We start from the raw sequence: 17971 nt of genomic DNA on the forward strand, positions 1-17971 counted from the left end.
GGATTACATGACTAGTACTGATCCATGGATTACATGACTAGTACTGGATCCATGGATTACATGGTTAGTACTGAATCCATGGATTACATGACTAGTACTGGATCCATGGATTACATGGTTAGTACTGAATCCATGGATTACATGACTAGCACCAGATCCATGGATTACATGACTAGCACTGAATCCATGGATTATATGGCTAGCACTGGATCCATAGATTACATGACTAGCAGGAATCCATGGATTACATGACTAGCACTGAATCCATGGATTACATGACTAGTACTGGATCCATGGATTACATGACTAGCACTGGATCCATGGATTACATGACTAGCACTGGATCCATGGATTACATGACTAGCACTGGATCCATGGATTACATGACTAGCACTGGATCCATGGATTACATGACTAGCACTGGATCCATGGATTACATGACTAGCACTGGATCCATGGATTACATGACTAGCACTGGATCCATGGATTACATGACTAGTACTGAATCCATGGATTACATGTACATGGCTAGCAATACAATACTCCTCATATGTTCACTTTCCCACACCTTATCATATTGCTTTCAAACTCGCCTGTTGACCCATTGACCTTTCCGTATATTTACATACTGTATTTTTTAAGTGCTCCTATTAACTCTGCGTATATTACTCTTCTGTGTAGAAACAGTGTGGTTGTCAACCCTATTTTTGTGTAATGGTTCAGTTAGACTCATATTAGCAAAGGGTAACAAGAAAAGTTTAAGCTTGAAATTATTGCCTGAACAGCTTTACAACAATGCACCTCTGTGAATGAATCATTTGTAAGGTTGAAATAATTACATGCACACAGGCTATGCCTTGTAAGGCTTATCTCAATGTCTACTGTAGGATGTAGCACTTTATCATGCTAGTTTCTGATTTTTAAAGCCACTGAATTTCTGGGATTACTGAAAAAATGCTGAAAAAGATACATTTTGTTGAGCAGTGTTCTATTGCATTGCCAAGCACATTTGATTAGGATTGTGGTATAATTGCCTACGAAAACGATAAATGTTAAACAATGGAATATAAGTCCTTTGGCTGAGTTGTGTTCATAGTCTTGTACATGTAAATGGATGAGGGTTTTTCTGGTTAATATCAAAGTAATCTTATGCAAAGAGACGAGGTCTACCTTCTTGGAAAGCACATGCAGAGAAGAAGATGCAAATATTTGTCTAATGTCAAGACTTGATTTGTCCTTTGCTGTTGTGTTGACATGAAGTCACCATGGAGATACTGATCACAAGCAACTGGTGGCAATGTACCATGTTTCATGTGAATTTACAAAACATCAGTGCAGTGAATACTCTCCTGGTTTCAATCTTTCAAAATGAGGACAATACGTGCATCTGTTAGGGATGGGTGGGTGGGGTTGCATACAAAATTGAACTGACATACGCTTCACAGAGATTAGCTTTAAGATGTCATTAACCACTGTACAAAGAATATCATTTCTACATTGTAGATTCTGAACAGACAGATTAATGTCCTACTAATACTAAAGAATATATGCCTAGAAAGCCATGCACAGAAAGCCATAATATTATTATTTTAAGGTAGCTATATACCTTTTAGACACTTTCAGATTTTTATTTTTTTCTCAATTGAACACGTCCCAAACCCCAATAAAGTATACATTTTCTGAAAGCCCTGATATAGAGCTATCCGACCAAGCACTGTACACCGGTCATTATTTGCATAAGAGTCACGTGACAAGCGTTTTTACTAAAAACGGGTTTTTCCCGCCTTATGCAAACACGCTGCAAGATTTCCTGTTGGAATTTCTTCATTGACAAGCCTTGACATATCCTTCAAAACCGTGTCTGGGATTTTTTTTATATGCCTTTGTTTTCTTTAAATGCGCTCTTAAAGGTGTTAGATGAAGGTGCTTTTCAAGGAATTTAATTATCACGCCATATAATTTGAATGGAGCCTCCGGGAAAAAATCGCAGACACGGTTTTGAAGGATATTGTCAAGGCTTGTCAATGATGAAATTTCAACCGGAAATCTTGCAGCGTGTTTGCGTAAGGCGGGAAAAACCTGTTTTTGGAAGGTTCAGCAAAACGCTTGTCACGTGACTCTTATGAAAATAATGACCGTGTACTGTGCTCGGTCGGATAGCTCTATATCAGGGCTTTTAGAAATGTATACTTTATTTGGGTTTGGGACGTTGTTTAATCGAGAAAAAAATAAAAATCTGAAAGTGGCTAAAAGGTATTTAGCTATTTTAAACCCAAGACACTTCAAAGCCCAGCTTATATTAATGACTGTAAGTTTGTATTATATGTGAGCCATGACCCAATTTTTAAAGATGCAGATTGTGTTATGACCTTATTTAGTGGATAGTTTAGGAGTTAAAAATATCTGAGTAAAGTGATTAGTTTTTAAAAATGCATATTTCATTCTTATCATAAGTTCATAATTTATGACCCTAGTCAGTGAACAGAAAATGTAAAATTTTATGACCTCTAGACACAAAGGAAGCTCTTCTTAAGAACAGAAAAGTAACTTGATATTCCTTCCTTAACATTTGTATTTGGAATGGATATGACTGAAAAACACGGCAAAAATCTTCAGGTGATAAATTAACTGTGTTGAAGATTATTGTCAATTTCATACATCCTGTTTTTTTTTATTTGACCAATTACACTTACATGAATGGCTCTGACGGATGACCCCGTCGTTTCTGCTCAGCCTCGTTAATGGGAATTCTTTTGTAGTACAACTCCCAGTCAAAGGCTCCCCTCATTGCATCCCCAGCCTGAGTCTCGTAGTGGAAATCACTGTTTCCGATTACATCAATCATTGGGCACGCGATGCAACCGCGATTTAACGCAATTCTCTCTGTAAAATAAAAGGAGGCAAAGCCACAGAGGCTGTGAATGACCTTTGACCCTGCCATGTCCCAGTGGGGTACAAGATCCAAATTGGAAAGGCCCAACATTGTCAAGGTTACAATGGCAATAAAATGGATAATTAGCGAGTACAATGTACGGGTGAAATAGACAAAGAAAATCAATTTTACTTCATCAATTATTGAGAATATACAATGCTGGCTGCTGATAAGTTAGAAATTGCCCTGGAGAGAAAAATTTTTAGTTAAAATGTTTTTCAGAAGGTCATGATCAGAGGGACTACCATAATCAAGGCTGCATGAACTGCAATTGTACTGAAATTATTTCGTGTCACATGTTATCAACATACTGTATTGATTCACCTTTACAGCATTGTATGACTGTACAGAAATAAGAATGCAGTCATTCACATCTGCAGCATCCTTTGACAGGAAACAGAGAAATCTTTGGCAATGCCAGAGAGTGAGTGGCAGACTTGACCTGTGGTGGCGCTCTACTGCAATGTTTAAAAGTCACCTCTAATGATGATGGTACAGTGGGATTTTTGAAAGGATTGAGAGCAGGAATCATGTCTTTACCCTTAATTATTGTCAATTCTGGTCATTTGCAAATCAAACAGATAGATACCTACAAGCATTTGTCATGTTTCCTTTGCCCTAAAAAGCAGACTATGGAAAATATAGTACTATGAGGGTAGAGAGTGACCTGATTTCAAAATAAAACATCATTTACTTTGAAATGCGTGTGTAAAACCATTACCATCAAATTTTAACAATTTCTTCCTGGCCTTTTGACCAATAGACTTTCATTTAAACATTTATGAAAAATGCTGGCAAAGAAAAAGATGGGTGTTGACATATCCTCCAGTTTACAATATCAACTTTTCTACCTCTGAAACTTACAGATAACGTTTTTACAACCCAAACAGAAAGTTCGCTTTATGAGAAATGTTGAGATGACAAAGTTGAATAGGAGAAGCATCTTTTACCATGGTTGACACTTTCACAAGATTTTAGATTGTAAAAATATGTTTTCAAAAGAAAAGATGCTGTTCTGATGTTTTGGCTGCAACTTGAAAACCTGTGATCTTGGAATGAGTGTGTCATACTTGAGACACAGACAGGAAAGAAATGTGATTCACTGATGTGTCTTACCTAGTAACGGAGGCAACCAATTCACATTACATTCACAGTGGGAGTCTAGGAATATCAAGACTTGCCCCCTCGCTCTGCTGGCTCCTAACAACCGTGTCCTTATTAAACCTTCTCGTTTTGTAGCACGAATAATTCTGACTTTGGGATGTCTAGCCATATAATCTTCCAATGGAGTCTTGCATTCCTCTGAAAAATTGATGATACAGAGGACATAAAACTTGAGTTGTTTTATCTTGTTTGAAAAACAGGTGAGTATTATCATTTAAAACATTGTAGCTGTTGAACTGTTGCTGAAAAATGATACCATCTTCATGCAGAGTGTGTTGAGATATCTTTCTTTGACACAACTCTCAGTAATTGGTAACTTTTACAACATTTTGCCAGGTTTGGGGAATATGGGCAAAGTACATCTTCATCGTTTGATCGTTAAAACTGATTTCCTCAAGCATATCATATGTTGAAAGTGATTTATAAAGAATGTATTACACCAAGTATGATAAGAATTTTTGTTTCAACAAAGACATCATATTTTTCCATATTACAGTCTATATGTATGTTATAGTTTTGGCCCACAATCATTATGACATTAAACCATAGGGGCAGTCTCTCTTTCACTGTCTCTGTACAATTTTGTGGCTTAATTGACTTCTTAAAACCTAAAACTGTCCCCTCTCTATATCTTTTGTTGTATTTGTTTTCTCTTCATTACTTACTTTCTTTTCTTCCCACCATTTCAGATTATTTTTGTAATATCTATATTTTCTACAACCCTATTTAATTCACCCTGGAATGACAGTGCATTATTATAATAAAGTACCGGTAACTATACAAATAAATCTCACCATGGTCACTGAAATCATCCACCAGTATGATTTCATGAAGCAGCTCTGGTGGTGATCTGTTCAATATGCTGTGTACTGTACGCTGAAGAATCGTCAAGGCTTCATTGTGGAATGGTATGATGATGCTAGCATTGGGTAACTTGCTAAAATACTTCAGAGTCTTACATCTGTACAAACAAAAAGACAAACCAGAATGGTATGAGACTTTGGAGAGAGCAAATCTCCAATACAGATGAATAGAAAAGCACTACGGTACCTGTACAAGGTACTGGATGTTTGAGATAAAAGTAAAACTTGAATCAGCCGAGTGTTTCTTTTGTTAGAAACAAAACAAATACTACCATCACATGTGGAGTCAGCACCATTCTCCAATTATAGTTAACGACAATGCAAAGTTATTACTTGAATTAACACAGACAGCATAGACTCTCTGATCATTTCTACATTGTTTTGAACTCATAGCCACTAAAAAGCTGCCATGAGTTTTTTCTTTCATTATTTACAATAAATTTAGAGGTGCTTCAATCAAGTACAAAATCCAAAATTTTAAAAATCACCAATGACGAATGAACTTGTGATGAATAAACCTGAACATCATTTTGAGGAAAGCAACTGATATAATTAGCATGTTTCACCGTCGGGAATAAAAAACAGCTCATTAGAGGTGAAATCAAACCCTGGCCTGAGTTAGATCCATTCCCCAAGGCTTACACTTCCTTTCAGATTGCCATGGAATAAAATTCTTTCTATCTTGCCCTATGGACTCCATTTGTATTTCATATGTTTCCTTTCATTTTGTATTTTGTATGTTTCCTTTGATTTATTCCAGTCGGTGATACCTCAAACTATCCTGTATAGCTTAATCAACATGCTTCATATCTTTTACAGAAAGAAGAACAGATAATTATCAGTTCATTTCATGAAATTGTCAGTGTTGCTATGGCGATCTGTATCCACAGCAAGCAAAGAAGATAACCTTTAGACTCACATAGATAGCATTGGCAGAGAAAAGGAAGTAATGACAGTATATTTACAATGTTCTATGGTAATTGTGGATGACTGCACAGCTACATCTGACCTGACAGACCTATCCTGACCTGACTACAAATATGAACCATCATCTGTCACACAACGGAAACGGTCTCCCTATTTCTACATTGTACTGTAGCTGATGTTTGGGGCTGACTTGCACCTTACTGGATCATATAGTGCCACAGGTTGTAAGATTCACATATGTTGCACTAGATTTGTCAATCAAAGGAAATAATACAGAAAGCGACCGAATGCGGACAACCTGGCACAACTGTTGCACACAGCTCCTATATTTCCAGGGTGTAAAATGTTTAGAATTTACAGCTTCACAGAGAAGTGTTGAGAGTGACGAGGGGAAATGGTATCATGTAGGGTTCAAAGTTCACCTCAGCAGCCTACACCCCTTTTCATTATCATTCACCTTGGCAGTAGTGTTACAACATGGAAGTATTTCAACTTTGTGATGATGTTTACCTGGGATCACGGATATCTGGTATAGCTCTGTCAATAGATATGACATCACTGATGTGTTTGTTGAAGCCATGCTTTGAAAAGTCCTGCCTTTCTCTCTGTTTCTCTTCTGGACTCAGAATGTACGGTTTGCCCTGCTCACCGGGTCCTGTGCAGGAAAAAATATACATGTCACTTTGTGTGGCATGACGTATGTATGTTTTTGTGAAACCAAATCATTGATTTTAAGTTTAAAATTAACTAACACAAAAATAAATCATATTTTTCATCCATATTGCCTTCAAACAGAAGGATTAACTTTTGCTGAAATTAAAGCATTCTCTTTCATATCGACATTGAGAATAAAATTTAGGCGCTGTGCAAAGTTTTGACTCAAAGAAACAAATTGCCTGACATTTATTGATATTTGAAATTGACAATGGCTAGCTTTATCCAGTGCCCCCTAAAATTTTCATAAGGGCAACTCCATGGGGGAAAAATTCATGAAATTAATAATGAAATCTGAATTTGCTTCACAGAGTCCAAACTAAGTCCAAGTCAACACAAGCAGCAGATTAGAAAAGTATTGTACATATTTGAAATTTTGAAAAAATGTTCCTTGAGAAGTATTCTATCATAAATGGGCAAATGGAAAATATGTGTCTCAAACAAAACTCAACCTACTATACACACCGGCATTTTATAACAGCAGTCATTACTTTATTGGCATACATTTCTAACAGATGGTAGAAACTATTTTACCACTTTGTTTAGCTGTTTTCATGGTTCGCATTCTAAAAAATATTTTGTTGACCACTCTGTAACCATATTTAAAATGTTCCAACACATTTTACTAAGTTGTTAATTGTAGAAATTGATAAAATTAACGCCCGGAAAACAGAAACAGGGTCTCTTTAAAACAGATCAATATCTATAGTGCATTGAGTTATCACAGACTGCAACAGCTGTCAGTGTAACAACATTTGGGTTATTAGTTTTTGAGAGGATGGCAGAAAAATCAGCAGCTGCTGTCACAAACAGTCCTTGGTAATTAGATTGGGTTGTTGTAATGTGGAGACTAACCAGCTGGCATACAGTAGTTGTCACCTGTTGGCCACAATGCTACGTCATCATTTTCAATTGGCTGGTTGACCTTCAACAAGGGAAATGGGGTGGAGGGGGGGCAGACTAATCATGCTGATACTAAAAGGAATTTTGTCCATGATAAAATCAGTATAAAAGTAAGAAAGTAAGGAAGTAAGAAATAGTTTGCAATAAAAGCTAAAGCTGCAGTGTAGATATGGAGATAATAACTTGATTCCCTCTCACACAGCTTTTCTGTATAAAGTGTCACCACATTATTAATATGGTTTTAAGAAAAGCATTCTTATCCAAGCAGTGACAGAGGATTTTGTTTAAATGGAATAAAAACTGTTTAGTATCCATGGAAATAAAAAACCAGTATGAATGATTTTGTTCATCTAACGAAACCTACTTTTATGAATGAGTATCCTGATATAAAACGTAATAAATCAATTGTGACACAATGACAGAGAGAAAGCTTTTGTTGATATATTGATGGAATCCTGTAATAAATATTGTACAAAGTCAGTTGAGCATAGAGTAATATTTACAATAACACACACGCCAGTTTGGCAACAGATGCATATCCTATTTATACAATATACTAATATAAACCCTTGTGTTACAATTTTCAAAGCATCCTTCTGCTCGAGGCAATTTAATTTATGGATGTATCATTATTACATCTAGATAAGCATCAACCTTTCCTACACATTGTGATATTTTACTCTGAATTGGTTTTACTTCTCTATTGGCAAAATGTTATATTTTTGTCAGTCTTCAATAAATGCACAATACAATGTAACTTGTCTACAATGAATTCTTAGCATGTATTGAATGATAAATATAACAATGACTTGTAATATTTGTTCTTTACCCAATTGATACTCTCGGTGTGTGCGTGTTTGTGTGTGGGTTTGTATGTGTTTCTCAAAACAACTCTAGGCACCATATTAGATGAATTATGCACATGTCAATTTTGCCACGACTACAAAATACCAAATGTCATAGACTGGATATAACGGAACCAACGGAGACAGGTCTTAGCACTCTGCTATTCTTACTTATGAACAATTTCATGACAAACAGATCATGCTGTGTCAGAAAGTAAACTAGTTCTCTGTGATGTTCCCCAGTAATAACCAATTTAATGTAAATATATTGTGTGCACAACATCAATATGAGCTTGATTAAAAACATGATGTAATATGACATTCTCTTCATGAATGAATTTTGATAACTCCCTAACTTGATAATAAACTTAATGAACAGGCTTTGAAATGACTTATGTTAATCTTCTCAAATGAACGGATAATTAGTACATTTCTGATGATATAATTTTATTTTCATTCATGACAGAGCTGAAAATTTTGTTTAAAATTTGATAGTCATAATGAAAAGATAAACAACTCAATAGATTCAAGACTTGGAAGGTACTTGCATGACGATATCAGTGATATGAAAATATTTGACCTGTCAATCATACAGAGCATGTCATACCTCTATGTCAGTGTGTGACTAATTTATGTACGTTTCACATTCACCGGTGAACCATTGTTTTTCAGATCTCCATACACAAATAAAACAGCAGCAAGTTTTACAATTGGGTGTAATTGTGATTCTAGAGAAGATTTAAACTTTGAAGATTTTCACTGCTCTTCAAAGCTATGCTTGTACGGATGACAAGTGAAAACTGCTGGACTCACACCAGGATTACATCGTTGTTATACTCTATAATTCTCTATCACAAAAGAGGTGTGACCAGACTTCTTTGAATTTTTTGTGCCATATATTAACTACCGTAAGTCACATGTATTTTCAACAGCTTCCAGACCAACTCTTAACAATATACAGCAGTGCGTGCATGGATATGAAAACTTCTACACAGGATTTATTGAATGCTTATCAGAAAATATGAAAATGGCAAAAATGACCGCACTTACATTTTCTTTGAGGTAAGCACCTCGAAAAAGAAAGTACTTAAACTTTTGCTAAAATTTTCCTCAATGAAACTTTCAACTATTCTCTTTCAAACTGAGAATAAATATTGGGTTCACTTTGCAAAGTTTGATACAAGAGAAACAAATGCATCACATTTACCAGTATTAGAAATTCCAAATGGCCATCATTCCTGTGTTATCTCTACGGCGAAAAATAAAATTTTCAATTTTCACAAAAGAAAGCCCTTGGAAACTTTATTTACTTCACAAGTTACAAAATGAGTCGCAACAAGTGGCAAACCAAAAAGGTTTAAAAGTTTGAGTCTCTGAATATTTGTCTCTGAATTGCATTCTACCTTAACCCTTTGAGTGCTGTATTTTTTCCCACCAAAATTTCAGTGCAACATTTTACCAATTTTAATGAACTTTTCTGTAATTTTTCTGAATAAATTTTAGACAAAATGAACACAACTTTCATTGGCCTCAATTTTTTATAAAAATTTTGGCAAAAATCTGACAAAAATTGGCTGAGGTATATTTTATAAGGGTGACAAAAATTTACTTTGGAGCTCAAAGGGTTAAATTGCCCTCTATAGAAAGATGGGATCTTTGATAAAGAGGTGGGTTTTGTTTTTCATGCTCTGCTTACCATGTCTTTGTGCATCTGCCTGGATCTGCTTGTAATCATGCCAATCACGCCTGGGCATTTTACTGTAATCTATATGATTACCGGTATCAGATAACACATCTGGATCAACTGGTGCCACAGCCGCAAAGCTCTTTACGTTATTACCCTTCTCCTGTGAGCAAATCAAAAAACATGTATGAGTCAGTCACTGAAGTCATATGGGCTTACTATAATACAGTCAAATTCATTTTTTGCTGTTTTGAATGCCTAAAAATTTCAAAATTATTGAAACTTTCCAAATCTTCTGTTTGTCAGAAATTTAAATAATTCGGAAGCAAATTATGCTTTTTTTGATTTTGTGCAATCATTTGTATAGATTACAAAATACATTCTGTTCCACTACAAAACTTTTTCCATTGAGCACAGGAACCTTTGCAGTTGTATATTTGCAAAAAATTAACGAGCTGCATACAAAACTTTGGATTTAGTAGGCTGGGAGCAAACACGACTTTTATCAACTTTTATCGGATGTACATGAGCTCTTGATTCTGCTACAATGGAAACTGTACATTTAGTAATGCTTTTTTCTTATATGAGCAGCTGCTAATGGAGGCCTACAAATTTCCACCATTCAAAATTTTGCCAAGCCGTAATAATACAAATGTCATTATTTGGTTTTCTGTTGAAAGTAAAATCACATATTATGATCTTTGGATTCAATCTGACTCAAAAATCAAAATATCTGCTATATTCTCTGAATTATCTAAAAATATACACCGTTACATAAGCTTCCAGTTTGATTGTATCATTCAGTAGCTGTTTTTGAAATCCATTTTGTAAACCATCACATTACCACAAAATGGATTTAAAATCAAGTTGCAGTTTTAAGCTTTTCTGAAATAACAATTAGAGTCATACAGAAACAGCACAGAGATTGTTTGTTGGCTGGAATAGGAATGATAAATGCATTCTGTTCTTATTGAACACAAAGCTGCCATACATATACTTTATTGACTGATTTCTGAACTTAAAACATCCAAAGAAACCAACATAGCACACAAATAATGATGGCCACAGAAGCAATTCAATCTACAAAACTCCATAGCACACCAGTGTTGTAGTAGAATTTGCTAAATAAATGACTCCTTTGGGAATAACAGATATGGACTGTCCTACATTACAGCGTAATTTTAAAGAAATTCTAATGAAAAGAGTGCTTTTTAAGAGTGCTTAAACTTCTTCAGAAACCACTTTCTAAATTAGTTTGGACAAGATGTAGTCTCGTGTTGTTTTAAATCTAACAACTACCACAGTAAAGAAAGGCAAAAATGACAGTATACATGTAGCTTTCACATGCAATGGTGACAATATTTTATAATTTCTGTAAACATGTGGATGATCTGAGAAGCATGATAATTTGGGATCAGGTCAACCGGATGCAATGACATCTACAATCATTGTTGATCTTGTAGATAGACGGAAGATTGTCTTTTAATAGTATTGTTTTTCCCACAGGTTTAGAGTTCACAATCAGTTTAGAGCAGGTCAAGTACTCACTGACCTTGCAGATTATCTATCTCCTTTGATTTAATATGAAGTTTATCCATGTTCTATCAACAGCTTATGTCATTATCACTTTCTCTTTAACATATGAATATTAAATTTCCTGTAACTTGACTGTTTCAAATTTCTATGTTCCATGATATTAAAATAAGATGACAGGGATTAATTCTCTCAGTCTATCTATATTGTGTGACTTTATTGATGAATATACAGACTGGCACTTGTACTGGTAGGTCTTAAAGAGCTACTACCTGTAACTTTTTGGACAACTTTTTGTTTTTTGTTTTCTATGTCAAGTACAGTGTCTTGTTCTACTCTCCAAAGTATTTTGAGATACACAGTATTTAGCTTATCAACTTAGCCAGTACATGTAAACTGCATTGTTATTGTTGACAAGTGAATTCTGGTCTGGACTAGAATTTGAATGTAAACAACAGCAGTGCACTATACAATTGTATAGACACTGTACTGGAAAGTTAGTAGGTGTTTTACAATGCTTTGTGAAGTGTAACAAGAAATTGAAATTCTTGCACAAATATTGTAAAGATATTATCAAAAGATACAGCTACTGGCCCTTCATAATAAATACGGTTTTTTCCACAAATATCATACTCATCAAATGTGTAATGTAGCTTTGAAATATTTACCAACCTGTAAATTGATGTCACCATCTCCTTCCCATACATTGAACGGATGTCCTAACTGCGATGACCAAAGCAGGAATATAGGAATCAACATCAACACCACAACTACGAGGGCAATGAACTTCATAAAAGTTCGAGTTGATTTCCTCATCTTCATAATCTGTCATCTGGTCATGTTTCGGAGAATGTGTCAGCTGAAGAGCATCTGGAATTCATGAGCAAAAACACCAAGTGACATGATAACTGGCCCAACTGCGATATGATATCGTTGTTCACGATAATAAAATAATTATGTGTGAGAATTGTACAACACATGTCTTACATCCGTGCCGCTGTAGGTATCTAATTGACCATCAATTAGATTGTTTCCCACACATGTTGTTGTCGATGAGAAACGAACGTCTCAATTGTTATAGGAGCTTAAATTAAGAGTTGTAACAAACGTTGTTTTTTTAAAAAAACAGACAGTCACACTTAACACGTACACGCTATATGTAAAACAGATACCGGTAGTCACAGTTAGCACGTACATGCTGTGAGTAAAATAGAATATTTTTATTATAAACATGAGTTCATTTCACTCTCATAAAAACTTTCACTCCTGAAAATACCTACTGTATATTTAAACATTCGTTAATTTTACATATCAATACATCTAGGAAACATTTTCTTCATATTGTTTTTTTAATTATTAGTTAATTTAGGAAAGTTTATAAAATTTCATGATCATGATTCTAATTGAGATTGGCATGGAAACATTAACCAGGGAGGAATTTTCTGACACAGCTGATGAATCTAGAGTTAGGGGATGGGCCTTGGGCATACTATGAGGAGGATGTCCACTGGCTAAATTTTTGAGAAGCTGCAGATGTGTTGGTTAATTCCAAACTTTTAACTGGATATTGAGGTAACAGTACCCAAATTAAACCTTAGGCTATGATACTATAGTATGTCAATACAGGATTGCTTCACAAATTGAAAGTTTTTTAGACTCTCCCGGTATTTCTAATCAAAATATTACTCCTACGCACTGGTTGAAAACCTTGGATACATGTAGAGTCAATGTTCACAGCTAGTGAAGTCTCACAAGGTTGTATTTCGATACAATATTTCCTGCAGCAGTTTGCACTTACATAAACATAGGAAAGAATTCAACAGCTCAAGCTTATTAAGTGTCATACCAAAAAACTGAATACAAATCTTGCTGTGATACATAATGCTAAAAGAAAGTGAATGTTTATACATCTAGTAATAGAACATAAGCTACGTGTACATGTACATCTAGCAGTGATGTTTTAACTTGTAACAAACAGTTGATTGTCAAAGTGATTGGTAAAAATACCATGGAAACACAAACCAAACTGTGCTATGCAATATGCATGGAAAACAACCTGAATTGCAAGGTTTAACTTTCTATGCGGCTAGCTGATGCATAGATGAATAGTACTTAGCAAATGCTGATGAAATATGATGACCGGTTGTCCAACCCTAAAAACAGGACTTACAAAAACAAGAATTTTGTCATTTGGTTTGACTTTTAAAAACAAAGATAGTGTTTGATTACTTCACAATAGAGTCACCTAGAAAACGTGTAAATTTCACTACGTGTAACAAACGTGTAAATTACCCTTTCAGAATTGGTACATCTCTGAAATTTGCGATCTTTTAGCGTCTTTCACTCTTTGTTTCATGTGATAATAAATTCATGTAAAATTCAGAACAAAATTTGAAAATACGTTTAACTAGGCTGAGCATTTTACATACCGTCTTATCAATAAAGTGTTCAATTCTGCAACATGATTTTTACTGTCGAGAGGGAACCACATCAGATATCAACCTGCACCACTGAGTGTACACTGACCAATTGTCAATGTGCCTTGTGGGCAGTAGACGTGCTGCTTAGTGAAATTTATTTTAGTGCAATGCATTGTCCAGCAAAAAGCTAATTTCATTGGGTTACATCTTGGCGTAAACAAGTCCATACAAGGCCGATCATCAAAATACTGTCAGACGTAAGTTATATCGTAAAATGTACTCCCTGAAAAAGAAGAGTGTGTTCGTTGAAACTTGATACTGATTCTGGTCTGTGAGGTGGCGTTTGATAAACGATGTCACAAAAGCGCTTCAAAAACAAGTCTAACATGTGGGCATCTTGTTACCTAAGTTTTAAATTCGCTGAATCATGGGCTGCAAAAAATACTGGAGCTCACTCCAGGGAGTGTAGTGACTTCTTAATTGTCACTTGATAGAAAATATTTGACAGCATTATGTCAAAACAAGACTTCCATCAGCAGTATGGAAGTACATATATGTATACGGCACTTTAGGCCAGGAGAACTTTTTAGTGTACATCTGACATTTTATATAACTCTTTGACTCGCACTACATTCAGAAGATATCAATTTGAAATTCATACATGTACTCCCTTGCCATTTTATCCAGTGGTCCCATAAATAATAATATTGCATAATTCATGATAGAATAATTTCTATGTTGATAAGACTTCAGTACCCCATGTGAAGGGATCTTTTTACAAAAAACACAAAAAAATCCAGCAACTTAAACGTCTAAACCCTAAACTGTGCACTGGCTCATGCAAATTAACTTTTTCAAGTGTGTTCCAAATTCAGACTTTGCATAATGCTGACATACCATGATACAATACATTTACACACAGTTAACACATGACACACATGGTATATCTGTGAGCTTCTAGACTATCACTGAAATTATTTTTTTTCCTCTTATGACAATTCAAAGCCTCATCATAACTTACACATTTGAAACACACCCATTATTGACAATCATATGTCTATTTATATTATCCAGCAAATAGCTTTCGTTATGTTCTACATCCACAGTGTCTCATGGTTAATGTACAACAGTGACATTGAAATGAGTTTTATGACATGATGATTTGCATATTAATACACTCTATTCTATGGAACTTCACCTCCTTTCAGCTGCTAAAACCCCTGAAATAAAATAGAATCGCGTGATGTTCAATTAAGATATTTGCTGAGTCCGGCATGAATAGTTAATGACATAATTTGCCGACAATTTACCAAACAGGGATAATAATGCTACATCACTGACAAATATCATTGAATAACAAGTCATCGTTGATGACACAGTCCCCACTTGTTAATGGGTACTTTGATTACAGGTCCTCAGAGAGGATAGAGTCCTCTTCATTAGGTCTGTGATAAAAATACTGTGATAAAAATACTTTTGAATAAATTCGCTTGATACATGTCTGAGTTCAGGACATGAAAAAATCATAACAAAATGGCCGCACAGCAGCTATATTGAATTGTATCACAAAACAAATTAACGTGCAAATGTATGACCAATCGTATCACAAAACAAATTAACGTGCATATGTATGACATTGGTCAATCTCCTTTTACCAACTTTGAATAAAATCGCTTGATACATGTCTGAGTTATGGTTCTGGACATGAAAAACGCAATAAAATGGCCACACGGCGGCCATATTGGATCGTATTACAAAACAAATCAATGTGCATGTGTATGACATAGGTCAATGTCCTTGTACCAAGTTTGAATAAAATCGGTTGAGATATGCCTGAGTTATGGCTCTGTACATGAAAAAATCATAATAAAATGGCCGCCTGGTGGCCATATTGGATTGTATCGCAAAACAAATTGACGTGCATATGTATGACATAGGTCAATGTCCTTGTACCAACTTTGAATAAAATCGATTGAGATACGCCTGAGTTATGGCTCTGTACATGAAAAAATCGTAACAAAATGGCCGCACGGCGGCCATATTGGATTGTATCACCAAAAAAAATTGAAGTGCATATCTATGACATTGGTCAATGTCCTTGTATCAACTTTGAATAAAATCAGTTGAAACATGCCTGAGTTGTTGCTCTGTACATGAAAAAATGGTAATAAAATGGCCGCCTGGCAGCCTATTGGATCGTATCACGAAACAAATCGACGTGCATCTGTATCACATATGAAGTAATCCTTGTACCATATTTGAATGAAATCGCTCCAGGCATCTCTGAGATATCTGCGTGAACGGACGGACGCACGGACGGACGCACACACGGACGCACGCACGCACGCACGGACATGACCAAACCTATAAGTCCCCCCGGACGGTGTCCGTGGGGACTAACAAACCATAATTCCTTTTTGATGTGTTTGTTTTCTGCTACACAGAACTACAAAGTGAATGGTATTACTATTTCTACATAAGGCTACTTTACTTACACAGAGTTTATGTACACATTACAATTCAAAATAACTATATTTTACCCCTTTTCTTTCATTTATTCCATATCTATACAATTTGCCATATATTGGTATTTATATTTCAAGACTTGAAAACTGAAACTAAGTTTTGTTAGCATTTGACAAACATTTCCAAAGAAACCTTGAGAAGGAAGGAAGGGATTAATGTCATCATTGCATTTTCTCATCGTACAACCACACACACTTCAACGCTATAATTTTTGCATTTTACCACACACAGAATGTCTACCATCCTAATTGTTTTACCGTATGTCTGGTAGATTCAGATCACAGAAAAACTTCAGAGAAACAGGCCAGCATAGCCTGGGGTAAAATTTGCGGGCAGGAAGGCCAGTTATAGCACACAGGATGGGAGTAGAGATCAAGCCATTGACATTCCTACAATACATCTGCACTTTTATTATTTATTGCAAGAGGATATTTTGTGTGACAGGGAAGCGGAAGAAATAGTTGTCAACATGTGTTAAAAATTACGCAATATTTTACCCATAATGCAATATACTAAGCTTTGTTCAGTTTCATGTCCGTGCTACATTTGACTTACTATGACTTTATTAATAGGACATTGCATAATACATGTAGTGCTGATTTCAAATGGCATCATTTTTTCTCTCATGCATAAATTAATATTTGTCCACATTTTCCACTAGAACAATGAACCTGCCAGTCATAATGGGTACTAAAAGTCACACTAATTCATATGAATTTATGGTTGGCTCAGACTACAAGCTGCAACAACAACCATGCATGCAACAACAAAATTTGTACAAATTTTAGGCAGCTTTGTCCGATGTCACTATATTCAGTGACAAACTTGAGATCGCCATCAATGCTACTGAATTCTTGGCCACTAAATTTATTAGCAAAATTACCAACGTGTATTAACTCATCTTTTGCACAACTTTGCTTTCTTCTGAAAGTTTTGGGTGCATCGCTAGGCCAAAAGTTTTATTTGATTCCCAGTGTAAATGTCATACCTTGCAAAGAAACCTCTTTAACCTGACAATATGCTACAATATTTTGTTAGGGACTGGTCAGTTTCTTCGGCCTGGGGGGGGGGGGGGTGGATTCATGGGGGGGTCACCCTGTTTTTGACTTTGGTGATAGGGGGGGTCACCATGTTTTTGAAATGCCCAATAGGGGTGGGGGGTCAGTGTGTTTTTGAATTTCAACACAGGCTCATCATTGCCTAAAATGCATCGTGTCAGCCTCAAATTTCATCATTCAGTTGCATTTTTCGGCGCGCCCTTCGGGCGCGTAACTTTAATAATCAGACATATTTTTCAGTACACCCAACTTTAACATATCAGGCATACATATACCAGAGATATCTGTATGTTCAATATTTTTCAGCATGCTCTTCAAGCGCATAACTTTAATATATCAGACATTTTTCAGCACGCCTTTCTTGTGCATGACTTTAATATACAAGACATATATATCGGAGAT

The 17971-nt window shown here is 35.5% G+C and overlaps 1 protein-coding gene across 2 annotated transcripts in view; it reads right to left on the reverse strand.

Annotated features, from left to right (window-relative positions):
• LOC139131954 (polypeptide N-acetylgalactosaminyltransferase 10-like) overlaps positions 1-17971 on the reverse strand; it is a 43224-nt gene that overhangs the window by 20941 nt on the left and 4312 nt on the right. Inside the window, exons 1-7 of one of the 2 annotated variants that reach the window (XM_070698289.1) lie at positions 13995-14129; positions 12238-12435; positions 10045-10195; positions 6397-6541; positions 4891-5057; positions 4049-4234; positions 2694-2883 (exon numbers count right to left, since the gene is read on the reverse strand). In XM_070698289.1, coding sequence (XP_070554390.1) covers positions 2694-2883; positions 4049-4234; positions 4891-5057; positions 6397-6541; positions 10045-10195; positions 12238-12387 — 989 coding nt within the window. In that variant the 5' untranslated portion in view covers positions 12388-12435; positions 13995-14129. Of the gene's footprint in view, positions 1-2693; positions 2884-4048; positions 4235-4890; positions 5058-6396; positions 6542-10044; positions 10196-12237; positions 12436-13994; positions 14130-17971 lie in introns of those variants that run through there. The other variant, XM_070698290.1, reaches the window with a different exon arrangement.

This window comes from Ptychodera flava, chromosome 4 (genome assembly GCF_041260155.1).
Source record: "Ptychodera flava strain L36383 chromosome 4, AS_Pfla_20210202, whole genome shotgun sequence".
Taxonomy (NCBI): domain Eukaryota; kingdom Metazoa; phylum Hemichordata; class Enteropneusta; family Ptychoderidae; genus Ptychodera; species Ptychodera flava.